Source organism: Dryobates pubescens, chromosome 29, assembly GCF_014839835.1.
Source record: "Dryobates pubescens isolate bDryPub1 chromosome 29, bDryPub1.pri, whole genome shotgun sequence".
Classification (NCBI taxonomy): Eukaryota; Metazoa; Chordata; class Aves; order Piciformes; family Picidae; genus Dryobates; species Dryobates pubescens.
This window is the reverse complement of record NC_071640.1, coordinates 2,207,304-2,234,636: the sequence shown is the minus strand read 5'-3', so window position 1 is coordinate 2,234,636 and position 27,333 is coordinate 2,207,304. Positions and strand designations below refer to the sequence as shown.

General features: G+C 55.9%; 1 protein-coding gene across 1 annotated transcript; it reads right to left on the bottom strand.

Annotated features, from left to right (window-relative positions):
- Positions 1-1,753: 1,753 nt before the first annotated feature.
- ADAMTS13 (ADAM metallopeptidase with thrombospondin type 1 motif 13) lies at positions 1,754-26,568 on the bottom strand. Its single transcript, XM_054174465.1, has 29 exons — positions 26,369-26,568; positions 25,568-25,634; positions 24,093-24,376; positions 23,501-23,642; positions 23,011-23,150; positions 21,388-21,471; positions 21,177-21,301; positions 20,107-20,253; positions 19,661-19,795; positions 18,982-19,132; positions 17,880-17,984; positions 17,187-17,338; positions 17,005-17,068; positions 15,770-15,896; positions 15,189-15,337; positions 13,223-13,343; positions 12,686-12,766; positions 12,285-12,466; positions 11,304-11,439; positions 10,338-10,467; positions 9,565-9,754; positions 8,827-8,944; positions 8,214-8,343; positions 7,127-7,331; positions 5,826-6,114; positions 5,379-5,525; positions 4,352-4,528; positions 2,952-3,136; positions 1,754-1,912 (listed from the first exon to the last, which is right to left on the bottom strand). Exons 1-29 carry the CDS (start codon positions 26,441-26,443, stop codon positions 1,754-1,756), a joined length of 4,197 nt encoding a protein of 1,398 aa, XP_054030440.1. The 5' UTR covers positions 26,444-26,568.
- Positions 26,569-27,333: the final 765 nt, after the last annotated feature.

The window sequence follows — 27,333 nt, the reverse complement described above, 5'->3', positions numbered from 1 at the left end:
AATTTGGAGGCTGGCAAGCAAAAACAAAAACCCACCCAACCCTCCCCCCCCAAAAAAATCCCTCCAGGCTGAACCAGCAACAAAAACAACTCTTAAGGAGGCAGAAGAACAGAAGGGTTTGTGGTGGTTAGGAGGTGTCAGAGAGTTCAGCTGAAAGGAAACAGGAACAGGAGGGAAACTGCCCAGGCAGGACCACTGATTGCATCCAGGGTGAAGAGCACCTCCCTGGGGGGGTTTGTCTCCTCCCTAGGAGCATTGAAGGCCAGGCTGGATGAGGCCTGATCTGGTGGGAGGTGTCCCTGCCCACGGCAGGGGGCTTGGAACTGGATGATCTTGCAGCTCCCTTCCAAGCCAAACCATTCTGTGGTTCTCTGAATATTTGTCACTGCTCTAAAAACCTCTTCCTGCCACAGCCCCAACAATCTCTCACTGCACAGTTCCTGTGAGCTGAAGACAGGAGCAGAATAACAACACAGCCACTGCTCTCATCAGGGTGTGAGCAGCAAACACATCTTGGCACCAAACCCATCACTGAGAGAGAGGATTCTTTTATTTGTCCATAGAAAGCAGCACTGCTCCCAGTGTCAGACACAGAGCCACAGGGCTGGCTAGGGAGGGACCTCTTAGTCCTCCCACACAAAGCCAACTGCCCCCAAGGCTTGCCCAGCTCTGAGGACATCCAAGGCTGGTGATTCCATGAGCTTTCTGGCTGGACCTCTCCTGGGGTTGCACCACCCTCCCTGGGCAAAGAGCCTGTCCTGCTGTCACACCTCTCAGGTCAGTAGCCATGAGGCCTTGGGTGACAGGTTGGACTTGATTTACCCTTGAGGTCTTTTCCAACCTTACTGATTCTATCCAATGATCCTTCTGCTAGGAGTTCATCCTCAGATCAAAGCTCTGCCTTCTTTCTAAACAACCCAGAATTTCAGGGGGCCTCTGTGTTAAGGAGCACAGACACTGCAAGAGAGCGAACTTAAGGGTCAAACCATCAAGTTGTGGTGTAGAGGGGGTTGAAGTGGGACACTGAGCCACTGAGAAGTGACAATGCCAAAAGGTCTGAGTGTGTTACAGGAGCAGAGCACTGAGACCTCAGTGTCCAAGTGACTAAGTGCAGGCACACAAACTGCACTCACAGCCAGCAGCAGACAGAGAACCCAGAGGAGGACTACTTGCTAAATACTGGGGAGTTAGATGTCTTTTGCATAACCTTCACAAATATGAAGTGAGATCCCACAGGAGTCAGCAGGTAGTATTGGTCCTGCTCAGCAGATGAGCTGCAGATGTCCCTGCCGACTGCAGGGGGGTTGGATTTGATGACTTTGAAAGGTCCCTTCCACCCAAACCAGTCTAGCATAAATGGGGCTTGGTCTCTTCTCCCCAGTATCAGGTGATAGAAGGAGAGGAAATGGCCTGAAACTGTGCCAGGGGAGGCTTAGGTTGGAAACAATTCCTTGCTGCAAGAGTGATCAGAGCCTGGCCCAGGCTGCCCAGGGAGGTGGTGGAGTCCCCATGCCTGGAGGCGCTCAAGAAACCTGTGGCCATGGCACTTGGGGAGAGGGTTTAATGGCCATGGTGGTGCTGGGTCAGTGGTTGGACTGGGTGATCTCAGAGGGCTTTTCCAGATGAAACAACTCTGGGACTCTGTGAGGGCTGCAGGAGGTGGAATGACTCAAGCGGCCTCGAGCAGTGAGCACACAGCAGCGAGTAACTGAGCCAGGGCTTCTCTCAGCGCAGTGCCCCTGCAGGTCAGCTTTCACTGGGGCTCAACAGCCTGGTATTCAGCCCAGAAGCTGCTCTGGGGATCCTTCACATTTCCATGAAACTCAATCTCAGCCTGGCTTCCTGTGGAGTGCCAGAGGAACCGCTGCCTGCCGCGGAACACCACGCTCCTCATGGTGCTGACGTCGCGGACCTGCAGCGGGACAGACCAAACCCCTCTGGCACGGCAGCCTGCGAGGGAGCAGCCCCCAGGGGACTTGCAGAGTGCTCACTCAGGGGGGGCAGGTGCCCTGCACGAGGGCTGGAAGACATCAGGAGTGCTCATCCACATCTGGAGAAGAGGAGGCTCAGGGGAGACCACCTTGCCATCTACAGCTACCTGAAGGGAGGCTGTAGCCAGGTGGGCGTTGGGCTCTTCTCCCAGGCAACCAGCACCAGAACAAGAGGACACAGTCCCAAGCTGTGCCAGGGGAGGTTTAGGCTGGAGGGGAGGAAGAAATTCTTCCCAGCAAGAGAGATTGGCCATTGGGATGTGCTGCCCAGGGAGGTGGTGGAGTTCCCATCCCTGGAGGTGTTTAGGAAGAGCCTGGATGAGGCCCTTGGTGCCACGGGTTAGTTGATTAGATGGTGCTGGGTGATAGGTTGGACTGGATGATCTCAAAGGTCTTTTCCAACCTTATCTATTCTATTCTAGTCTAGTCTAGTCTATCCTATCCTATCCTACCCTACATTTATGCTGAGAGCCCTGGGGCTGTTCAGCCTGCAGAAGAGAAGGCTGAAAGGAGATCTCATTGACAAACAGCTGAAGGTGTCAAGAAGGGGCCAGGCTCTTTTCAGGGGTGTCCTGGGATAGGACAAGGGGCAAGGGACACAAACTGGAACCCAGGAGGAACCTGAACAGGAGGAAAAACTCCTTGACTGTGAGGCTGCTGGAGCCCTGGAGCAGGCTGCCCAGAGAGGTTGTGGAGTCTCCTCCTCTGAAGGCTTTCAAGCCCCATTTGGATGTGTCCCTGGGTGAGCTGCCCTGGGTGATGCTGCCCTGGCAGGGGGGTTGGACTGGATGACCTCTGGAGGTCCCTTCCCCCCCCTACACCATTCTATGGTTCAATGATTTACAGGACAGAGCCCAACCCTCTAGGCTTTGGGATTGAACTTTGCATCTGGATGGAAATCCCTGATGAGGAGATGAGTCCCTTGCCATCCAAATCACCCCCCTGAGGTGTCTGACTCACCAGGATGTAATTGAAGTGGGTCTGGTTGCTCCCATTGTCCAGGTCAGTGTAGAGGGCCCGGAGGGCAATGCGATGCTGAGGAGCCACATTGATGAAGGTCCTGCAGACTCCTCCTTGCCTCTCATCAGGCAGCTGCACAGGGCTCACTATTTCACCTTGGGGACCAAACAGCTGCTGGTCACAGTCTGAGGGGGGAGAGGGAAAGGGAACAGAGAGGAAACTGATGTAGAGAAGTGTTCAGCATCAATAAGGAGAGAAAAGTCATTTAAATTAAACAGAGGCAGAGAAGTTTCTCTAAGGAGTTCCATCTGGGAATCTCCAGGCTTCAGCAAACACCTGCAGGGGCCTTGAGAACAGAGGGGTAGTGCACAAGGCAGAGGATGATCAAATGCTTCAGGTTGGAAGGGACCTTTACAGCTCATCCAATCCAATCCCCACTTCCCCTGCAGTCAGCTATCTGTAACTGGAGCAGGCTGCTCAGAGCTCCAAACCACCTGCCCAGGAATGGATCCAGGGATGGGGAATCCACCACAAGTTTGGGCAACCTGGGCCAGGGGCTCACCACCATTTCTTCCTGCCCTCCAGTCTGAATCTCCCTCTTTTAGTGTCAAACCATCATCCCTTGTCCTGTCCCAAAAATCTGTCCCCAGCTTTCTGATCTGCTCCTTTAAGCACTGAAAGGCCTCAAGGAGGTCTCCCTGGAGCCTTCTCTTCTCCAGTCATTAATTCCAGCAACCCTCAGGAAGGGGCTAAAAATGAAGCAAGGTTTCATAGACTCACAGAGCTGTCAGGGCTGGAAGGGAGCTCAAGGCTCAGCCAGTGCCAACCCCCTGCCATGGCCAGGGACACCTCACACCACAGCAGGTTGCTCACAGCCACCTCCAACCTGGCTGCAAACACCTCCAGGCAGGAGGCTGCCACCACCTCCCTGGGCAACCTGTGCCAGGCTCTCACCACCCTCCTGGGCAACAACTTCTTCCTCACAGCCAATCTCAATCTCCCCATTTCTAGTTTTGCTCCATCCCCCCCAGTCCTCTCACTCCCTGACACCCTCAAAAGTCCCTCCCCAGCTTTCTTGGAGCCCCCTGCAGATCCTGGAAGGCCACAATGAGGTCTCCTCAGAGCCTTCTCCTCTCCAGCCTGCACAACCCCAACTCCCTCAGTCTGTGCTCACAGCAGAGCAGCTCCAGCCCTCTGCTCCTCCTCGTGGCCCTGCTCTGGACACCTTCCAGCACCTCCAGCTCCTTCCTGTGCTGGGGGCTGCAGAACTGGACACAGTGCCCCAGCTGTGGTCTCACTTCTGGTGAGATTTCCATAAGGCTCTGTGACCTGTGGCACTCAGCAGGCCAAGCTGTGGGGGGCTTCACCCACAGGGAGAGCGAAGCTTGCAGGGAGGTTACCTTGGTGATACTTTTTGGTGGCAGCTCTGCTGTTGTACTGGAGAACCACCCCATGGCCTGGCAGCAGAGCTCGCTGCCTCACCACCAGGGTGTTTGTCCTGGAGTTTATGAGTGCCAAAGGCAGCTTCCTGCAGCCTGTCCTCCACATCATCCGCCCAGAGAACAGCAGCAGCTCGCCTGGAAGGGAGGGGCACAGGGATTAGGAATGGGGGTACTGCAAGCAGGAGGCCACAGCAGATCTTGCAGAGGTCTGGAGTGAAGGAATTCCTGCATGTTACTGTCACAGAGCCACAGAATTGCTGTGGTTGGAAGAGAGCTCTAAGGTCCTCCCAGTCCAACCAGCACCCCAGCACCACCAGGGCCACTCAACCATGGCCCCAAGTGCCACAGGTACCTGGAACCCCTCCAGGGCTGGGGACTCCACCACCTCCCTGGGCAGCCTGTGCCAATCCCTGACCACTCTTGCAGCAAAGAAATTTTTCCTCATCTCCAACCTAACCCTGCCCTGGAGCAATTTCAGGCCACTTCTTGTCCTATCACCTGAAAGGGAGAAGAGACCAACCCCCACCTGGCTCCAACCTCCTTTCAGGGAGCTGTAGAGAGCAATGAGCTCTCCCCTCAGCCTCCCCTTCTCCAGGCTGAACACCCCCAGCTCCCTCAGCTGCTCCTCCCCAGCCCTGTTCTCCAGACCCTTGCCCAGCTTTGTTGCCCTGCTCTCTGATCCAGCAAGAGGATGCATTACAGAGAGATCATAACAGGCCAGAGCAAGCAGCTTCTCTGCCCCCACCATCTCCTATCTCTCAACAGCACAGGCAAGAAGCCATTCTGCAGGGAGAGCAAAGGCCTCACATCTTCATTCAGATCCCTCTGGGGACTACCTGGAAGAACTTGTAAGAGGCTTTCAGAGACGACACAAGCTCCAAGGCAGCCAGAACCATCCAGGGCACCACCAAAAATCAGGTGGGCAAATGAGGTGCAGATTTCCCCAAGGGCCAGGCTGTGGTGCCCAGCTCCCCCTGGGCAGTACCTGCACTGCAGTTGAGGGAACTCTCCAGGACACTGACTGTGATCTCCTCCCCGAGGGGACGCCCGATGGCCACGGTGCAGCCGCTGCTCCCCACGCCCGTCATGTTGATCACCCCAGTGGCATCGAGGAAGAGCTTGCCACAGACACCTGCAGAGCAGAGCCAGCTCAGAAGCACACCCAGAAGGAGCTGCAGCTGCTGGAAGACAGCTCCCACTGCCTTGGTGGCACAAGGGGCAGGGCACAGGAAGGGTCAGCAGCTGCCCCGAGGAGTCCCCAGTCAGGAGAGCTTTGGGAAGCCCGGGGAGGGGAAGAGTCATTGCTCCCAGCTCATGGCATGCTGCAAGGAACAGCACATGGACCCCCTCAACAAGCAGCATTCCCTTCCCATGCTCCTTGTCCCTGCATGGCAGCAGGAGCAGCTGAACCTTTGGGTGCTGTCCTCCTCACCTGCCCCGGGCTCTGCCTGCCCCTGAGGCACAGCCGATGGAGGAAGGTCCTGGTCCCGGCGCCTGCCCCTGGCCTCGGGGGCAGCTGTGGCTGCCGTCACGCTCTGCAGGGCTGCTCCACGGGCCCTGGGCACCACCAGCTGCTCAGGGCAGGGCCCTGCAGAGCAGCCACGGAGCACAATGGGCCTGGGGAAGTGCCTGCAGAAGCTGGGGTTCACCTGCTGGCCGGTGAGAGGATTGAGGCAGAAGTCCTGCCGGGTTTGGACGCCGTTCCCGCAGGAGGCTGAACACTGCGCAGGAAGAAACCCACAGGCCTTCAGCAAGTGCCCCAGATGGTGACTGACAAGGAAACAAGTCTGCTGGCACAGGCATCACCTGGAGAAATGGGGCTGCTCTGCCACTTGGCCCTTGCAGTGCTCTGCTTTCATCAGCTGTATGACACAGGCTGGGCAGGGACTGGCCTGAGAGCAGCCCTGAAGAAAAGGACCTGGGGGTGCTGGTGGCTGAGAAGCTCCACAGGAGCCAGCAGGGAGCACTTGCAGCCCAGAGAGCCAAGCAGAGCCTGGGCTGCAGCAAGAGAAGCATAGCCAGCAGGGCCAGGGAGGGGATTCTCCCCCTCGGCTCTGCTGAGACCACAGCTGGAGCTCTGGGTCCAGTTCTGCAGCCCCCAGCACAGGAAGGATCTGGGGGTGCTGGAAGGTGTCCAGAGAAGGGCCACGAGGAGGAGCAGAGGGCTGGAGCTGCTCTGCTGTGAGCACAGACTGAGGGAGTTGGGGTTGTGCAGGCTGGAGAGGGGAAGGCTCCCAGGAGACCTCATTGTGGCCTTCCAGGATCTGCAGGGGGCTGCAAGAAAGCTGGGGAGGGACTTTGGAGGGTGTCAGGGAGGGATAGGACTGGGGGGGATGGAGCAAAACTAGAAATAGGGAGATTGAGATTGGTGTGAGAAAGAAGTTGTTCCCCATGAGGGTGGTGAGAGCCTGGCACAGGCTGCCCAGGGAGGTGGTGGAAGCCTCCTGCCTGGAGGTGTTTGCAGCCAGGCTGGAGGTGGCTGTGAGCAACCTGCTGCGGTGTGAGGTGTCCCTGCCCATGGCAGGGGGTTGGGACTGGCTGAGCCTTGAGGTCCCTTCCAACCCTGACAATTCTGTGGTGGCCCACACCTCCCAGAGGTGGCAAACATCCCTAGGAACAGCTCAGCATCCATGTGGGAAGTCAGCCTCCAAGGCAGAGGTGCTCCAGGGCAGTAGATGGCTACCTAAGCATCTGACTGGCCCCCAGGTGCTGCAGCTGGGCAGGAGCCAATACCTCTGTCCACTCACTGGAGCTCCACTCGTAAGAGCACGCTCGGACGACACAGGGGACGCTGCTGAGAGGCTTCTCTGCCACGGGACACAAATGTTCCTCCAGCAGAACCTCCTTGCCTTGGAGGCTCTGCACACAGGTGACCAGCTGCACAGCCAGGCCAAGCCCACAGCTGGAGGAACAGGGGCCAGCTGGGGCTACCTTCCACCTGACAGAGGACACAGAGGAGAAGAATTCAGTTAGTGATCAATCCTAGACTCACAGAGCTGTCAGGGTTGGAAGGGACCTCAAGGCTCAGCCAGTCCCAACCCCCCTGCCATGGCCAGGGACCCCTCACACTACAGCAGGTTGCCCAGAGCCACATCCAGCCTGGCTGCAAACACCTCCAGGGATGAGGCTTCTGCTACCTGAATCCCCACTCTCTGCTGTCTCTCACACTGTAGAAAACACACTGCAGCTCCCTCCCTCCTTCCCCTTCCCTGCAGCTCCCTCCCTCCTTCCCCTTCCCTGCAGCTCCCTTCCTCCTTCCCCTTCCCTGCAGCTCCCTCCCTCCTTCCCCTTCCCTGCAGCTCCCTCCCTCCTTCCCCTTCCCTGCAGCTCCCTCCCTCCTTCCCCTTCCCTGCAGCTCCCTCCCTCCTCCCCCTTCCTTGCAGCTCCCTCCCTCCTCCCCCTTCTGCTGCCCAGCAGCTGTCTTCACCCCTCTGCCTCACATTCTCTGCCTCTGGTACTCAAAAGGCAGCCTTTGCAACAAGGCTCTGCCATCAGGGTGGTGGAACACTGGCACAGGTTGCCCAGGGAGTTGGTTGAGGACCCACCCCTGGAGATATTCCAGGTGAGGCTGGACAGGGCTCTGGGCAACCTGCTCTGGGGGAGGATGTCCCTGCTGAGTGCAGGGGGTTGGACTGGATGAGCTTTGGAGCTCCCTTCCAACCCAGAGCATGCTGTGAGTCTATGAAGTCTGGAGCAGAGCTGGACCCAGCAGAGGCCATTCTCACTCAAAATACTGCTCAGAGTAGCTTTACCATGTGCCTGGAGACAGAGGGAAAGGAAGGAGCTCTCACTGGTGGCTTTCTCCTGGTAACAGCTTTACCTTGGTGGGCAGGGACTGAGGTCACAGACTTCCACCCTGCCCTCTGGCTTTGGCACTGGGTGACAGTTTTCTTCTTGGGCTTCTTCTCTGGTGTCAAAAGCCACACACACATATTGGAGCTGAGTCTGACCTAGAAAGAGGAATGATCTTACTGCATGGCATGCTTGGAAGGGCTCAGAACAAGCCAAGCAGTGCCACTTGCCTCTGTGTGTGCTAAACAAGTAAGCCCCAGGCACACCCACTGCATTCATCCCTCCCCAGCTCTGAAGCAGCAGCCAGACAGCCCTCCAAGATACTCCCAGTCTGAACCAGGCCTCAGCCATCTAAACTATTCCCAGTCTGAACCAGGCCTCAGCCATCTAAACTATTTCCAGGCTGAACCAGGCCTCAGCCATCTAAACTATTCCCAGGCTGAATCAGGTCTCAGCCCTCCAAGCTATGCCCAGGCTGAACCAGGTCTCCTTGCCTCTTCCAGACTCAAACCCATGTGTGCCCACAGGTGCAGAGGCACTTGGAGCTGTAGAGGAGAGACATCCATGTCCCTGAGGTTCCTGGGCACTGAGCTCCTGCCTGCAGCCAAGGCACACTTCCCTGCAGCAGTGAAGGATCTCACCTCTCCCACAGGACACAGAACACTCTCCAGCCAGAGGGCTCCAGACAAACAGGGTCTGATTTTCCAGCTGGCTCTGCCCAAGTGACTCAGAAGTCTGAAGCAAGTGTCCATCTTCCCCCTCAGAACAGAGCAGAGAGAGCCAGGCTGACACTGACACCTGCTTTCCACACTGGTTCTGACCTAATGCAGCTGGGGGACACCTGCAGCCTGCAGGTCACTGAAGAAAGAGGCCAAATGAAGCACTTGCTCCACTTCTGCAGAGGTACCTGGGACTGGAAATGCCCAAAGCATTCCCCACCTCTAACTGTGGCTCCCCAGGATGGATTTGGCCCCTGTGCTGAGAAGCCCCCTGCCCTGCTAGCAATCCTCCCCACCATGCCAGGACCACTGCTGGCCACTGAGGTGTCTCCTAAGGACCAGGGCTTGATTTCTGGCTCTGGTTTTGTTGGGCTCTGCAAGGAGAGGTGAAGAAGGAGCAGCAGCAGCAGCAGCTCCCCTAAACAAGCCAGCACTGTGAACTGATGGATCCAGCAGCATAAATTCAGAGGGCCAGAGCTGTCTACAGGGACAGGATGAAGCTTTAGCTGGGCAGACAGCCTTGGTGTGAAGCACCCTCCCAGACTCCTGTAGGAAGGTGGTGCAGCCTCCTGGGGGGGTGGCTCTCAGCCTGCAGCCTCCTGGGGCTCACCAGTGCCTAGTTCCCAGTGAGACTCCTGAAGTAAGAAGGCATCAACTCACTTTGTCCCAGCCTAAAGGGCAGACACTGACCACACATGGCACAGTGGGGAGAGGTTTCTCCTCTGCTGGGCACAAGCTGTCATCCACAGCAGTCTCCAACCCCTCATGGAACTGCACGCAGGTCAGGTTCTGCTGGGCAACTCCAGTTCCACAGAGAGCAGAGCATTCAGCTGCCTGAGAGGTCTTCCACCTAAATGGGAAGCAGCTGGATCACAGCTTCTTGTCTGGATCAGGAAGGTTTCACTGCTCACCCCACTGATGACAGAAATGAGTCCTGGGGAGCAGTCAGCTTCCCCTCCTCCAGAGCTCAGCCTGGGTGCGACTGAGCTGCTGGGAGGCTGAGTCCTTGCACTGACAGCTCTGGAAGGCTAACAGCACCTGAGCTAAAGAGCTCTGGTTCCCAGTGTAATCCCTTTGCATTAAGCACTGAGGTGTCTGTGAGATCAATGTCTGGGCAGGTTTGGCTCTCTCTTTGCAGTCTAATTAACACAGGGCCTCCTCCAGAGGGAGATCAAACCTTTGCTGGCACAGTCCTGCAAGGGCTGGGAGCAGGCTGCTTCTGGCCAAGCCCTCAGATTACTGCTGCAAGACACTGGAAGGCCCAGCAGCTGCCCACTCAGCTGACACCTCAACCACCTCACAGGACCAGGAACACGTGGCTTGGGACCTGCTGCACCGCTGGCAGGAACCTCCTTCAGCCCTCTCCTTGTCCCTGCTGTTTTCATCAATGAGACTGCAGAGCCAGGCCAAGCTGGGCTTCCAGGAACACCAACCTGTACAGGCATGGCTCCATGGCACAGGGCTGGGGCTCTGCAAGGGGCTGTGGCAGCTCCAGGCACCGCTGCTCCTCTGCTGGCTCATTCCTGGTCCGGTCAAAGCAGACGTGACGCACCGCTCGTGTCCCTGCCACGGGCAGGCAAGGGAGAGGAGGTTACAAAGGGAGCAGCTCAGCTCTGCTGTGCCACCAAGGTGCAGCCATTGCACTCTACTCAGTCATTTTCCTTAGCCTGGAGAGAAGGAGGTTGAGGGGAGACCTTCTGGCTCTCTACAGCTCCCTGAAAGGAGGTTGGAGCCAGGTGGGGGGTTGCTGTTTTCTCTCAAGGAACAAGAGATAGGAGGAGAGCGAATGGCCTCCAGCTGCCCCAGGGGAGGTTTAGGTTGGACATGAGGAACAATTTCTTCCCCCAAAGGGTTGTCAAACCCCAAACCAGGCTGCCCAAACCTTCTGATGTGTTAAGGTGCTGGACCCTGTGGCTTTCTGACCTCACAGGCTGACAGAGAACATTTGTGTGGCAGAAACCTCAAGCCATCCAACAGCTGCTACCAGCCAGGCCCAGACCTCCAGCAAAAGTAAAGATCATGGAATCAATAAGGCTGGAAAAGGTCTCAGAGATCACCAAGCCCAACCTCTCACCCAACACCTCCTGGCAACTAAACCATGGCTCCAAGTGCCACATCCAATCCCCTCTTGAGCACCTCCAGGGATGGGGACTCCACCACCTCCCTGGGCAGCACATCCCAGTGGCCAATCTCTATTTCTGGGAAGAACTTTCTCCTCACTTCCACCCTAAACCTCCCCTGGCACAGCTTGAGACTGTGTCCTCTTGTTCTGGTGCTGGTTGCCTGGAGAAGAGACCAACTCCCACCTGGCTACAACCTCCCTTCCGGCAGCTGTAGAGAGCAAGAAGGTCTCCCCTAAGCCTCCTCCTCTCCAGGCTAGATGAGCACTGCTGCCTCACCTTCCCCACAGGTCACTGAGCATGGCCCCAGCTGAGGAATCCAGGAATAAGTCAGATTCTCCTTGGGGACAAAGTAGCTGAAGGAGATGTCTGGGTTGGTGACATTGCCAAATTCCTTTGCATACCTTCGATAGACCTGGGGAGGGCAAAGCTGTGGTCAGGGCACAAATCAGCTCAGACTCAGCCCTTCAGACAGAGGTAAGAGCAGCTAGTCCCAGTCTGGATCCAACCTCCAGCCTCACTGCTGTGCCTCTCAGCTCTTGCCAGATGCAGCCTGTGAGTACACAGAGTGCTCACCCTGGGAGTTCTGACATAGCATAAAGCCAAGCACAGGGCTTAACCCTGTGTGCTCCCCTCCACACCACCACCCCCCAGAGCTGCAGAAAGCCTGCAGGCAGCCAACCTTCAACCTCTCCCTCACCACCATCACTCTTAGTGAACACCACCTCCCCTGGCCTCAGCTGCTGATTGCATTTCAGAAGCTTCACCACTCTCTGCTCTGCTGCAGCTTAGCAGTGGTGGCTGCAGCTCACTTGCAGCAATCTGCTTTTAAAGCTCAGCTCAGTTCCTCAGTAAGCTGTGACCAAGCAGCTGGTGCTTCAGTCAGCCCAGGAGAGCTCATGGAGTAAAGATCTGGGGGAGAGAGAATGGATGAAGCTGGCAGAGGGGAGATTGAGGCTGGAGATTAGGAAGAAATTCTTCCCAGGGAGGGTGGGGAGACACTGGCACAGGCTGCCCAGGGAGGCTGTGGCTGCCTCCTCCCTGGAGCTGTTCAAGGCCAGGCTGGGTGAGGCCCTGAGCAAGCTGGGCTGGTGAGAGGTGTCCCTGCCCATGGCAGGGGGTCAGAAGTGGCTGAGCTTTGAGGTCCCTTCCAAGCCAAACCATTCTGTGACTCCAAGGCCCTGCACTGCTGCAGAGCTGCACAGCCTGAGCCTGGCCAGCTCTGAGTGGCCTCTTTCCAGCTCTGCTATTTTCATTTACCTGTATTTCAATTTCTTCTCGTGTTGGCCCATCTACATGGACTTCCTCCAGGCTTGGCAGGTTGTCCTTGGTGAGAAACACTCTGTATTTGATCTGGCTGTCCTCCAGAACTGATGGATAGGTGACATTCAGGGAGGTTTTGCCTTTTCCAGCAACTATGTACTCTCCCTTAACCTTCACAGCTAGAGGAGCAAAAGCAGCAGGGAGGTTAAGAGCTATGATGTGGTCACCAGGATCCCCTGCTGCTGGCAGCTGCAGACTGTCCAGCTGACAGAAACCAGTTTGATGTGAGACATCCCAAAGAACATGGCTGGACAGCATCCCATGAGCAAACTCCATCATCAAGACCTTTCCTCCTGGACAGCATCCCATGAGCAAACTCTCCTTGTCATTCAACTCACCCAAATGTGTGAAGAGAGGCCTCCAGTTGGTAACATGGACCAGGGTGGTGTTATAAGGCAGGGACAAAAATGTCACATACTCTGGAAGGATGGAAAGGGAGAAGAAAACTTAAGTCTTGAAGATCAGAAGTTTGGGTAAAACCCATTCAGAAGTCTTCATGATCAATCTGAACAGAGCACACAAAGCTGAGCTCTGTGTCCTGCCCTCCTCTCCCCTTTGTCCTTCTTTCTGCTCTCTGCTTAACACCTGACTGTGATCCTGCAAGAACCAGACTGGTCCCCAAGGGGATGTTGAACATCTCAGGGAGCATCTGCCACAGTGCCCAGCAGTTTGCTACACTGCTGGGCCAGGCCCAGAGAAGAGCCACTCTGCCCACACAGCAGCTGCCACCCTGCCACAGATCTCAGCTGCCTGCTCTGTTGTCTGCCCAAGCTCCATCACCAAACCCTCCACAGGAGGAAATACAGCAAGCAGGAGCTGAAACAAGAAGATGATGGGTGCTGAATATCAGTGCTTTGAGGGGGAGGGCTACACACCTTTAGCTTTTCCTTCTGTGTAAGATCCACTCACTTGGGTGCAGGTGCTGTTATCACCCCCACAGACCTGGCAAGAGTCCAGGCTCTTCTTGGAGTCCATCTGACCATCACAGCCAAATGCCTGAGCAAAGGGGAGACACTGTCAGGGCCTGGCTGCTCTGGGAAGGGGAAGAAGGGGCAGAGGAAGGGGGGAAGAAAGGGGCAGAGGAAGGGGGGAAGAAAGGGGCAGAGGAAAGGGGAAGAAAGGGCAGAGGAAGGGAATCCCAGAAGAGTACATATGACTGGCAGGTTCTAAAGCCATCCTTAGCTTCCCAACCCCCAGATCCATCTCACAGCCTATCTCACATCCTTCAATCCCCCAGAGCTCAGAGCAGGGCTTCTGTCCTCTTTCCCATGAACAAGACTTCCAGAGGGCTGCAGGAGGATCTCAGCAGGCTTAGCAGCAGGACACGTGCAGGTGCTGGACCGCCGCTGGAGGCACCGAGCCCAGGCTTTGGCTGCTGCCCGAAGGCAGACAGTCGGCGCCGCTGCCAGCGGAGGAGCAGCAGAGCAGAGCCTGCCCACCCCCTCTGCCGTCGGTTAGCTGGAAATGCCTTAACACCATCGGGAACTGGGGGATAATGAGGAAAACATCCCAGGCTGGAAGTGTGCTCTGGGAATGTAAAGGAACAACAGAAAACAGGCAGTGAGCAGCACTCAGATGGAGAGCACAGGGAGTTGTCTTCTAGAGCACCAGAGGGTTAGAGGATAATTGAATTGTTTAGGCTGGAAAGGACCTCGAAGAGCAAGTCCAATCACTAACCCAACACTACCAAGGCTGCTGCTAAGCCATGGCCCTCAGCACCACATCTACACAGCTCTGAAAGCCCTCCAGGGATGGGGACTCCACCACTGCCCTTTTGGGGTGAATTGTTTCTCATGTCCAAACTAAACCTCCCCAGGTGCAACCTGAAGCTATTTCCTCTTGTCCTGTCACTTGCTGCTTGGGAGAAGAGACCAACCCCATCCTGGCTCCAACCTCCTTTCAGGCAGCTGTAGAGAGCAATGAGGTCTCCCCTCAGCCTCCTCTTCTCCAGACTAAACAGCCCCAGCTCCCTCAGCTGCTCCCCACCAGCCATTCCCCAGCTTTGTTGCCCTTGTTTGGAGCAGCTCCAGCACCTCAATGTCCTTCTGGGAGTGAGGGGCCCAAAACTGAACTCAGTATCACCAGTGCCCAGTTCCTCACCTCCAACCCAGAAAACCCAACAGAGCTTTGAGCAGTGATGCTGCAAAAATCCCTTCCTTGAGACACACTCCCCAGGTTCCACTCTCTGTTGTGCCCCTGAGCCAGTGGCAGGTTCCTTTCAAGGGCTTTTTCCTCCAGGGCCATCATTTCCTGGAGCTATTTAGGTACCATGCAGAATGGAGAGCTAAGGATGTCTCTCTTCAACCAACTCATAAAGCAATTGCTTCTTGGCTTAGAGCTGAGCAGCCTTGCTTCCTGCAAGGCTTCTTATCTGGAGGGCACAGAGGGAAGAGCAGATTTGTTGGACCCCCTCCAGTAAGCTAGGAACAGAATTCTTCTGAGCAGAGCTCAGTCTGTTGCTTGTCCTGGGACAATGCCTTTTGCCCCTGCTCTTGGCAATCTGACTCCTTTGGAGCAGGTGACACAGGCCCACAGAGTGGCTTGGGTTGGAAGGGAGCTCCAAGGCTCATCCAGTCCAATCCCCCTGCACTCAGCAGGGCCATCCTCCACTACATAAGGCTGCTCAGAGCCTTGTCCAGCCTGACCTTCAGTACCTCCAGGGCTGGGGCCTCAACTCCCTCCCTGGGCAACCTGTTGCAGTGTTCCAGCAGCCTCCTGGTGCACGACTTGCTGCTGACATCCAATCTGAATCTGCTCTTCTCCAGCTGCAAACCACTGCCCCCGTCACTGCAGGCCTCTGCAAACAGGTCAGAGGCTCACCTGCATTCCCCAGTTACTTACTCTGCAGGTTCCCATCACACACAGACTGAAAGGCTCCTGGTGCTCAGCCTCATCCTGCTCACATCTGGTTCCATCTATGAAACTGGCTCCGCGGCTGATCATGAACTCCTTTCCCAGGGCCCTGCACATGTGCTTGCACTGCAGGTCCCCTGCAGGAGGCAGACAGGAGGAGAGAGGAGTGCTCAGACAATGAGGGTGGGGAGACACTGGAACAGGTTGCCCAGGGAGGCTGTGGATGTCCCCTCCCTGCAGGTGTTCAAGGCCAGGCTGGATGAGGCCTTGAGCAGCCTGGTCCCCTGCTCATGTCAGGGGGGCTGGAACTGGATGGTCTTGCAGGTCCCTTCCAACCCAAACCATTCTATGAATCAAGCAATGAGAAGCCAAAAGGATCTGACAGAGCACCCAGGTTTGACAAGAAAACTGAATCAGGGCAACAGCCTTTTGACTTCAAAATGCAGCCAGCTCCATGAGCACTCCCTGCACAGAGGAGCCAGGCTTCCTGTCTCACAGGCTCCATTGGGTTGGAAGAGACCCTCAAAGGCCACCTTGTCCAAGCCCAGGCTCCCTCAGCCTCTCCCTACCTTTGGCAAAGCCAACAGCAGAAGTCCAAGTGTAAAAGGCTGGTGCTTCTCCAGAGACATACAGGGGCTTGAAGTTGGTTGCTGCACACTGCTCAGCCATGAAGTCCTGCTGGCTCCTTGAACAGGCCTACAGCATCCCAGAGAGAATTGCAGGGCTCATGAGAGGAGGCTGCTGAGCACAGACCCTCAGGCAGCATTTTACTCACCAGCTAAAAGCAGAAACCAGGGGCTGGTAAGCAACACAACCAAACCCTAACCACAAACCAGGCCAAAGCACTTGGAAGGGAGGCTGTGGCACAATGCAGAGACTTGTGTTTGGAGGCTGCTATCTTTGCTACTTCAACAAAATAACTGGATAAGGGGAAGAGCAGCAGCTTCACAATGTCCCTCTGAAGGAAGCCATCATTAAGTGAGTCACTGTTTGCTCAGCATCTGCCCTGCCATGAAGGCACAGAGAAAATGCTTCATTAGACAGGAACAATGCTATGAAACAACACTGCTGCCTCCAGCCACAGGGGAGCAAGCACCTCTCCTGCTGGCAGACAGGTGCAAGCTGCATGCCAGATCTCTACTTCTCCTCCCCTGAGCAGCCAGCTGTGAAAAGGACAGTCCCAAACCAGAGACTCAGAATTGTCAGGGTTGGAAGGGATCTCAAGGATCAGCCAGTTCCAACCCTCCACTTGGTGGCCAGTCAGATGCTTTTGTAGCCATCTACTGCCCTGGAGCACCTCTGCCTTGGAGGTTGACTTCCCACATGGATGCTGAGCTGTTCCTAGGGATGTTTGCCACCCTCTCCACTGCCCTGTGCTTAGGAGCTGGAGATCTGCTCCCCACCTTCTTCAGCTAAGGTTTTGGCTTCACAAAGGAGCTTGGAAAGCAGAGCTGTTGGGAGCTCTGAAGGAGTGGCTCTGCAATTCCAGGAGAGAGTCTGGAAGATCCCCTGGGAGGTGTGGGCCACCACAGAATTGTCAGGGTTGGAAGGGAGCTCAAGGCTCAGCCAGTTCCAACCCCCCTGCCATGGGCAGGGACACCTCACACTACAGCAGGTTGCTCACAGCCACCTCCAGCCTGGCTGCAAACACCTTCAGGCAGGAGGCTGCCACCACCTCCCTGGGCAACCTGTGCCAGGCTCTCACCACCCTCATGGGGAAGAACCAATCTGAATCTAGCTCCATGCAGCTCCCAAAGTGTTAAAGAGCACTAAGCAACATCTCAGCTGTGAGGAGCTGCATTACCTGAGGGTTGCACAGCTCTGCTTGGATGCTGGCCCCACGGCATTCCTGCCCCCCAAAAGCAGGCCTGGAAAGGACAGGAGAACTCTTCAGAGGCAGCTTTGTCCAAGCAAAAGGTCCCCAGCCCCCTGTGGCCCTGAAGCAGCAAAGGGACACTGCAAGCTGCCCAGCTCCCCACCTCCTACCTGGGGTTGTTACAGAACCGCTGCCTGGTGACGACTCCACCGCCACAGCTGCGGGAGCAGGGCGAGAAGGGGCTCCAGGCAGACCACTGCCCATGGACCACAGCCATGGGCTTCAGTTCTTCCAGAGAGCTGCACTGTCCCTTGGAGCACCACTAAGGTCAAGAAGACACAAAATGGGCAGCAGCACCGCAGGGAATCCAGCAGGGCTGGGATGTGAGGGGGCCTCAAGTCCCCAGCATCTTTCTGCTGGGAATCCCAGGATGAATGAGCCTGGAAGAGGCTCAGTCCTCATTAGGGTCTCATGTGAGATTGAGGTTAAAACAAAGAGATGAGAGGTGGAAAGCAGAGCCTGAGGAGAGCTCAGCTATCATAGAATCATAGAACTCTTTTGGTTGGAAGAGACTTTCAGGATCATCAAGTCCAACCATCAACCATGGCCACTAAACCACGTCCCAGAGTGCCACAGCCACACATTTCAAGCTACACAACTGCAAAGCACCTCCAGAGACACAGACAAGGTGGGAACAGCAAGATCAGCTGGGCTTAACTTGTGACTGGAGTGTCTGGCCTTAGCTTCCTGGCCAAGAGGCAGTGAGTGCCATGGACCTTCCAGGCATTGGTGGTGTCTTGCTGTCTAAGGAACCCCACAGCACCCAAACCCACTTCTGCTTAGCAGGTCAGCAGCCTCCTTACCTTGTTGACTCCACACTCAGTCCCATCCAAGAGGGGCACCAGGAGCCTAGTGCAGCTGGATTTGTCTCCTGGCTGCACATGGCAGGAGAGCACTCTGCAGGTGTCCTGGTGGGACAAGGAAATCAGGGAGTCACTGAGGCTCAGCAGCACAGTGCTCCCAAAAGCTGCTCTGTGTAAGTGGTGCATGGCCTTGATCTTTAGCTTCCCCCCCAGCCACCCAACAGTGCAATCAAGTCCCTTCATTTCTGCTGCTACCAAGAAAAAGCTGTGGCCATGTCCAAAGACCCTTGCTGCCATGCTAGAGGCTGAAGCAACTGAAGTTTTCCCCACCCAAGTGCTTCCTCATGAACAAAACATGTCCAGACAGCAGCTGTTAGCCAGGCTGCACTTCTCACACATAGCTCCTTGAGCAAGCACTGAGGAAGCTGAAGGACTCCAATGAACAAGAGCTCCCTAAAACAAGACCCTGAGTAGCTGTACCCAAGCCAGACCCCTGTTTGGACACACAATCATAGATTGATAGAATGGTTTGGGGTTGGAAGGGGCCTTAAAAATCAGCCAGTTCCAACCCCCCCAGCCATGGGCAGGGACACCTCCCACCAGCCCAGGCTGCTCAAAGCCTCATCCAGCCTGGCCCTGAACACCTCCAGGGAGAGAGCATCCACAGCCTCCCTGGGCAACCTGTGCCAGAGCCTCCCCACTCTCAGTGTCAAGAATTTCTCCCTGACCTCATCTAACTCTCCCCTGCTCCTGCTTGAAGCCACTGCCCCCCAGCCTGCCACGAGAAGCCCTTGTAAAAAGGGCTTGAGAGACACAGAGCAAGGCAACAGAGCCAGTGGTAGCTTGGGAGATAAACAGAACCCCAGGGGGCTCTGGGGACTGTGCAAACCTTAGAGGAAACTTCTGTGGCCAAAGGAGCTGATGGAGACAATGGAAGCATTTCAAACCCCTCCTGAATGTTTGTCCTTTGCCAAGAGATCTGCGGCAGGAAAGCAGCCAGGGGCCCTTGACAAGAAACCTCCTCAGCTGCCTTCCCCTGAACCCTGGCTCCAGGAGACTTCTTTGCTGCCCCTGTAGCAAGCCAGACAAACTTTCTACCTACAACATTGCTGTCAGCAAAGGTGCATGCTGTGGCCAGGCTCCCAAAGGCTATTTTACACTGCTCATCTGCTCCATAGTACAAGCCCGGCTTCCAGCCCGGGATGCTGCCCTCCGTGGCCGGCAGGTCATTCAAGCAGTCTGTTTGGCCTGTGCTGATAGAAACAGAAGGAACATCACTTTCCCAGCTGTAAGGACAAGGACATGTTTGCAAACTGCTGCTGAGTTTCATCCTGGGAGCTGGCTGCTGCTCTTCCCAGACAACACATGCTTGCTGTGGGCCGGGGATGGAGTTAGCTGCAGCAGCTGCCTGGAGGTGCTCGCAGTTGCCTGCCGCCGAGGCTGTGACAGAAAGCTGCTCCTGTTCCTCACCCAGCCAGCTCACAGCCCACAGTGCCAACTGAAGTCTAGATGCTCTGACATTTGAAATAAAGCTTCCAGGCTGAGCTAGTGTCTGAGAAGTCCAACCCAGCCCAGGCATCTTAGCCACTAACCAAAGCCACTTCAAGCTACTCGTTTAAGCGCAGTAGCAGACAGAGGGGCTAAGAAAGAAACAAACCTCAAGCTGTCACAGTTCCTCATTTCCCACTAATTTGACTTGGGTTTACCCCTTCTCTTTCCCTGCTCTCTCCCAAGCCCCAAACACAGGGAACTGCTCCCCCAGAACTCCACCATTCCCTTACCTGACGAAGGCCAGGAACCGCTCTCGGCTGCACTGCGACCAGGTGAGGTCGATGCTGTTGTGGCTCCCTGCTGAGCCCATGATGTGCCCACTGCTGCTGCACACATTCCCCTCACCGTCGTGGGGGATTCCAAGACTGTAACACAAGAAGCACCTTGCCCTGAGGAGAAGAAACCCCGAGGCTGGGTTGCCTCTGAGCCTCTCTCCTCTACGCAAGGACTGAGCTCCCTCTGCAGCCTTTCTTCTGACTGCTGCCACAAAGGTTTTCCCTCCTCTTTGCAGCTTCCAACTGTCCCAGAGCAGGCAGGGATGCAAGAAATGCTAAACACCTGTGGGAGACTCTTGGTTACACTAAAAGATCCTTTTCCTTCTCCAGAATCCCTGAAACTGGGGAGAGTTTTCACCTGAACAAAGCAGGTTGGGCTGCCCTGGGGCTTTGCTACTGACCTGTGCCCAATCTCGTGGGCTATGGTGACTCCAAGGTCAAAGCCAGTGTCCTGGGTAATAACACAGCTCCAGGAGGAGGAGCAGACTCCACCTAACTGAGTCACTCCACGTAGCTCCTTGTTCCCATCAGGCAACTCCAAGTCAAACCTACAGTCAGGGAGACAGAGGGAAGAGCAGAGAACAGCTGCAGAGTCAGGCCCAGGCACTCAGCTGAACTGATCTGCACCTTCCTGACCTAACTCTGCCAGCTACCTAACACTTCTGATCATGCAGCTCCCTGGGGCAAGATGGGAGCAGTAGGGTCCCACCAGTGCCCACTGTTCAAAATCAGGGGTGGTTCTACAGTCAAACAAGACAAATCCTCAGGAGCCCCAGACAAGCAGAGGAGAATCCAATGACCCAGAGCAGCAGCAGCATCTCTTAGAAGAAAGAGCACCAAAACTCCCCAGGTTTGCCTTTGACAAGTTCAGCCAAGGCAATTTAGAGGAAGGAGCCTGGAAGTCAAACAAAATGTCTGAGACAGAGCAGCCCTAGAAGTCTTCCACAGAAAACAGCAGTGGGGTTTCACTTCCAGTTACTGCTCCACTTCTCTGCCCTCAAAAAGCTGCAGTGGGTTTGGCTGTGCTGCTCTGGAGGCACACAATGTCTGCTCAAGGCTGGCTGGGCAGGGAACCATGGAATGGTTTGGGTTGGAAGAGACCTTAGAGATAAGCTAATTCCAAGCCTCCTGCCATGGGCAGGGACACCTCCCACCAGCCCAGGCTGCTCAAAACCTGGCCTTGAACACCTCCAGGGAGGAGGCATCCACAGCCTCCCTGGGCAACCTTGTTCCAGGGTCTCCTCACCCTCACTTGGATTTCTTCCTGGACAGAATATTCCAGCTCCTTCAGAAGCTGAAGAAGGAGCATCTCTGACTCACTAAGGGTAGGAGACTCAAGCCCAAAGAGGAGAAAGAAGTCATCTCTGTGATGCCCAGGGAAGACCCAGTGCAAACCACTGACACTGTGCTAAGAGCCAGACACCATCTGCCCTCTTTCCAGTCCTCTCCCAGGGCAGGGCAGCTGCAGTACCTGGTGATGTAGAGGACAATGTCAGCATGCTGAGGGTCAGAGTCATTCTGGGGGTTGACCTTCTTGCTCCACTCACAAACACTGATCAGTGAGGAGGTGATGTTTGTTGTGATGTTTACCTCTGCCTGCAGTGAAGGCACAAGTCTGGATGTTCCACACAGCTTCCAGCAAGCCCTTGGCCACCAGTGGAACACAGCCCTCCCCTGCTTACCTCTGGCTCTCTCAAAATCACCATCTGCATAAGATGAACCCTGAGGTGGGCACCCAAGGAGGCATCTCTCAGCAGCTCTGCCCCCTGGTAAGAGAAGAAGACAGAGAAGGCAGCTTGCTGACTCCCACTGTGAGTCCCCAGTAGCAGGGCTGCATTCACCACAAAGGTAACAGACTGGTGACCACAAAGTTAGCACTGTCAGTGGAGCAGAACAGTATCTCACCACAACATACAGGCAAGAGGAAAACCACTGGGAAAGACATTCAAGTGAGCATCACAAATGTAAATCAGCCAGCAGATGAGAAGTGTTGACAGGTTTGTCAGGCACCCTGAAGCAGAGAGGAGAATCTGCATGGAAGAGTTTCACAGGGCAGGAGAGTGAAGGCTGAAGGCTCTCCTGCACTCTGCACACAGAGGCAATGCCCAAAGAGGGGATTAAGAAAAGCCCAAAGGAGATGTTAGGAGAAATCCTGTAAGAGAAATGAGATGTGAAATGGCAAATGTGAGATGAATTCAGTGGATCTTGTTCCAGCTCACTGAAGGCCTCAGGGCTCTGGTGATGAAGCTCTGGCTGCAGGGGGTGAGATGCAGCAATATTAGTAACAAAAGGAAGAGCTGCATTCTCCACAGGGGCTTCAAGGCTACAACCCCACAGCTGCTAACATCCCTTTGGCCTCCTGCAGCTCCTTGTGCCAGGGACAGAATGGAATAGAATTAATCAGGTTGGAAAAGACCTTAGAGATCATTCAGTCCAACCTCTCACCCAGCACCATCTGAGCAACTCAACCATGGCACCAAGGGCCTCATCCAGGCTCTTCCTAAACACCTCCAGGGATGGGGACTCCACCACCTCCCTGAGCAGCACATCCCAATGGCCAATCTCTCTTGCTGGGAAGAATTTCTTCCTCACACCCAGTCTAAACCTCCCCTGGCACAGCTTGAGACTGTGTCCTCTTGTTCTGGTGCTGCTTGCTTGGGAGAAGAGACCAACCCCCACCTGGCTACAGCCTCTCTTCAGGTAGTTGCAGAGAGCAAGAAGGTCTCCCCTGAGCCTCCTCTTCTGCAGGCTAAGCAACCCCAGCTCCCTCAGCCTCTCCTCCCAGGGCTGTGCTCCAGACCCCTCCCCAGCTTTGTTGCCCTTCTCTGGACACCTTCCAGCAGCTCAACATCTTTCTTAAACTGAGGAGCCCAGAACTGGACACAGGACTCCAGGTGTGGCCTGACCAGTGCTGAGCACAGGGCAGAATGACCTCCCTGCTCCTGCTGGCCACACTGTTTCTGATGCAGGCCAGGATCCCCTTGGCCTTCTTGGCTACCTGCAGGCTCATGTTCAGCTGCTGTCCACCACTACCCCCAGGTCCCTCTCTGCCTGGCTGCTCTCAGCCACTCTGCCCCCAGCCTGTAGCACTGCCTGGGGTTGCTGTGGCCAATGTGTGGAGCCTGGCACTTGGATGTGTTCAATCTCCTGCCCTTGGGCAGTGCCAGGGGAAGCAGAGGGGAACACCTCTGTACCACAACCACCTCTGAAAGGGCACTGCCAAGAGGTCCACCTGCCTGTGGGACAGCCTGTGGCTCTGTGAGCTCTCACCCCTGGGGCAGCAACCCACACAGGCAGCTACTCACAATGTTGAGGTTGGTGAGGAGGTAGCGCTCTGTGTCCTCTCTGTGGTGCAAGAACACATCTGGACCTGCCACCACCATCAGCTCCAGATGTTTGACAGCTGCCTCGGCCCTCCGCCGCCGGCGAGAAGGAAACCTCCCTGCTGGACAGCACAAAGGCACACAGGGGCTTTACAACACAGGACACCAGAGGAGCTCCTACAGCTCCACTCCCTTCTCCTCAAAGAGTAGAATAATCCAGCTGCAAGACCACTCCTCCAGCTGCTGCCTCAGGTTCCTCTCTTCCCTTTGCTCCTTTCACCTGCCAGGATCCTTAAGAACAGCTCTGTGCTGTGGGAATCACAAACACCCACGAGGAAAACAGGAGGCTACAGCTCAGTGAGGTGAGCAGCATCTGTCAAGTAGGTACAGGGGTTTCCCCTGAGCCCATCCAAGCAACCCCAGCAGCAGCTGACAGCTCTGCCAAGCACAACAAGCCCCTCTGCTACTTTACCTCTTCCTCCATCTTCCCCTCCTGCAGCACTTCTGAAGACAATGTGGGGTCTGGAGAAGCCAAGATCCTTCAGCAGGGCCACATCTCTGCTTCTCACAGGCTTGATGTGAACCTTCTCCTCATCTGCAACGATGACTCCTTGCTACAGGAGATGAAATGCCATCTCTGGGTCATTCTAAACACTTTTGCTGTCAATGGAGCACTATGTGCCCCAAGACAGATGGGCCACAGCCTTCCTGTTCCTTCTGGGTAATGCTCAGATTGATTCAATCAGAGATTCTGTGTTCAGGGACAGCTGCTTCTCCCCAGCCCATGTGGACACTTTGACCCTGGAGGTCCTCTTGAGCCCTAGTGCAGGGATCACTAGAGTCAGGAAGTTCCTCATGAATCACAGAACCACCACAGACTGGTTTGGATGGGAAGGGATCTTAAAGATCATCTAGCTCCAAGACCCCCTGCCACGGGCAGGGACATCCCCCACCAGACCATGCTGCTGAAGGCCCCACAGAGGGTTCACAAGTGCTTGGGGAATCCAGCTGCAAACCTACAAAGGCTGCAGACACTTGTAAGAGGAGGCTGAGGGCACACTCACCAGCTGCCCCTCACAGTAAGTGACTCTAGCTGTAGCCCCAGGAGGCTGCAGGGGATTGCCACCTGCGAAGCAGCTGCCCGAGAACCGCTTCAGCAAGTCAAAGGAAGAGTTCACCACTTGGTGGCTCAGGAAGGCAGAGGAAAGGAGGGCATGCTCCTCTCGAAATTCAAAGGCATAGAGCACCCCCCAGGCCTCAATGGAGCAGTGTTGAAGGTGACAGGACGCCAGCTCAACCTCCTCTTCTCGGCAAGGGCAAGCCGGCTCAGCAACGACAAACTCGGGGGCTGCAAGAAATGAAACCAGAGCAGAACTGGGAGAAGAGCTGGGGGAAATGATGGCACACAGCACAAATGCAATGAGCCCAGGGAAAACTGCTCTTCACATGACAGCTGGGGCCTTTTGGAGTCACTGTGGCAGCAGGCAAAAGAACTTTTCTGTGCTTTTATGCATTCCAAAGCGAGGATAATCTGGTTGAGAAGAGACAACAGCTCTGGAGCTGGCTCCTGATCTCTGGGCACTTCTGCTCTCTGCATAAGGATAGGATTTGATTTAACAAAGGCTGAGACAGTTTTATTCCCTCAGATGTCTTCCCAAGTGAGAATTACCATCATCTAGACAGAGATGCTGGGATGAGCAGAAAATGAACTCATAAGCAGACAGCATCCTTGCTTTGAGGATTTGAGAGCTTCAGGCATGCCTTGGTTCTGAGCCACCATCAACCCAGACCCTGAGCAGAAGTCTCTCCAAGTGTTGACTCCACTCAACAAAACCATCAGGTGGATTCAAAGCACTTCTCAGTCTAAAGCTTCACACTCAGAAGACCTGGGCCTCTTAATCTCACAGGAAAAAGCTCACTACAGAAAAGGAGGAAACACAGGAGAAATGTCCACAAAGGTTTATCATCTCTCTCTCCTTCAGCAGATCTCAAACACTGACTCAGCTCCTGCACTGCTTTCACACTGGGACATGGATCATGGTAGGGGTTGGAAGAGACCTCTAGGGATTGAGTCCAACTCCCCCTGCCAGAGCAGCATCACCCAGGACAGGTCACACAGGAACACATCCAGGTGAGTTTTGAGTGTCTCCAGAGAAGGAGACTCCACAACCTCTCTGGGCAGCCTGCTCCAGGGCTCCAGCACCCTCACAGGAAGGAAGTTTCTCCTCATGCTGAGGTGGAACCTCCTGGGTTCTAGCTTGTACCTGCTGGTCCTTGTCCTACCACTGGGTATCACCAAAAAGAGCCTGGCCCCTTCTTCTTGACACCCACCCCTCAGATAGTTATCCAAGTTAATAAGGTCCCCTCTGAGCCTTCTCAAGACTAACCAGCCCCAGTTGTGAGCACTGGGACTCAGAAATGCTCAGTGCCTGTCAGGACAGGGTTCATCAAACAGCATCCTCGGAGCTACCAAACATCCAGGAGTAGAAACAAACTGACAGGCACGGTCTGAAAGCAAGGAGGAAGGAGCCCTGCATACCATCAGACACTGAGCTGGTTCCAAAGTAAGAGAAAACATCTTCTGCATCCAAAGCCCCCAGAAATCTCTGCAAGAGGAAGAAGAGGAAGAGTTTTACATTTTTGTAAGAGGGACCAAGGGGATACAAGATCCATCACTTAACCTGACCTGGAAGGAAGGGCAACCAACAGCTCCACAAGTACCAGTGCCAAGTTTTCATAGAATCATACAATCAGTAAGGTTGGAAAAGACCTGAGAGATCATCAAGCCCAACCTAGCACCCAGCACCTCCTGACAACTAAACCATGGCCACATCCAAGCCTTTTTGGAGCACCTCCAGGGATGGGGACTCCACCACCTCCCTGGGCAGCACATTCCAAGGGCAAATTACTCTTCCTGGGAGGAGCTTTCTCCTCACCTCCAGCCTAAACCTCCCCTGGCACAGCTTGAGACTGTGTCCTCTTGTTCTGGTGCTGCTTGCCTGGGAGAAGAGACCAACCCCCACCTGGCTCCAACCTCCCTTCAGGGAGTTGTAGAGAGCAAGAAGGTCTCCCCTGAGCCTCCTCTTCTCCAGGCTACACAGCCTCATGGTTTTACAGTGCACAAAGCTGAGGCTCCAGCAACAGCCACCCGGAGGAAACAGCTTCAGCTGCTTCATTAGTAAGGTTGGATGAGTTCTGGCTTAGAACACTTTGTGTTGTCTCTTAGCTGTTGATGGGTTTGGGGTTGGTTTGGTTTGGGTTGTTTTGGTTTTTTTCTTCCTAGAAATAATTTTTTAAAGCCTTCCTGGAAACCTTGGCGTTTTCTGGAGGTCAAACTCACCTCTTGGAAAGCCGCCAGCCAGCCGAAGCCCAAGGGGAGCATCACGAACAGCCGGACCGTCAAGCTGACGGTCATGCTGGAGGGGTTGCAGCCGACTCTGCCGACTCAGCGCCGGCCCGGGGGCGATTTAAGGATTTCAGGAGGTGTTTGGCCCGAAGCATCACGTGGAGCGGAAGGGAAGAGCGCAGGGTTTAAACAAACAGGGGGAGCTCAGCCTCGGCAGCGAGGGGCGGCCGGGGGGGAACAGCTGCGGGGAGGCTTTGCGCAATGTTTGTGACTTTACTGCAAGCCAAAGAGCGCAGCGAGAGCCAGCCCGGAGCCAGCCCGGGCAGCCCCACAGGCAGGAGGTGATCTGTGGGGTGAGAAGGGGCTCTGTGCTGCTCAACCCGTGCCCTGACAGGCCTCACGCCTCCGCCTCGGCAGCGCGGTGACCCCACAGCGGCAGCCGGACCCAAGCCTCCCTGCCCGCCCGGCCCGCAGGGGGCAGGGGCAAGGCCGGAACTGAAGCGCGGAGCCTTGTTTCCCGCCGGACCGCTGCGCCGCGGCTCCGTCCCGGCCCCGTTTCCCGCCGGACCGCTGCGCCGCGGCTCCGTCCGGGCCCCGTTTCCCGCCGGACCGCTGCGCCGCGGCTCCGTCCGGGCCCCGTTTCCCGCCGGACCGCTGCGCCGCGGCTCGGTCCCGGCCCCGTTTCCCGCCGGACCGCTGCGCCGCGGCTCGGTCCCGGCCCCGTTTCCCGCCGGACCGCTGCGCCGCGGCTCCGTCCCGGCCCCGTTTCCCGCCGGACCGCTGCGCCGCGGCTCGGTCCCGGCCCCGTTTCCCGCCGGACCGCTGCGCCGCGGCTCCGTCCCGGCCCCGTTTCCCGCCGGACCGCGGCTCCGTCCCGGCCCCGTTTCCCGCCGGACCGCTGCGCCGCGGCTCCGTCCCGGCCCCGTTTCCCGCCGGACCGCTGCGCCGCGGCTCCGTCC

Bases quoted from the DNA above. Each gene is read 5' to 3' on its own strand.
- ADAMTS13 (XM_054174465.1), bottom strand. From the start codon at position 26,443: ATGACCGTCAGCTTGACGGTCCGGCTGTTCGTGATGCTCCCCTTGGGC. The intron at 8,945-9,564 runs GTGAGTTGATGC...CTCTGTTCTGAG, and splicing joins GCCCTTTAGGCTGGGACAAA to GGGGAAGATGGACACTTGCT. The intron at 4,529-5,378 runs GTACTGCCCAGG...CCTCCCTTCCAG, and splicing joins TTCCCTCAACTGCAGTGCAG to GCGAGCTGCTGCTGTTCTCT.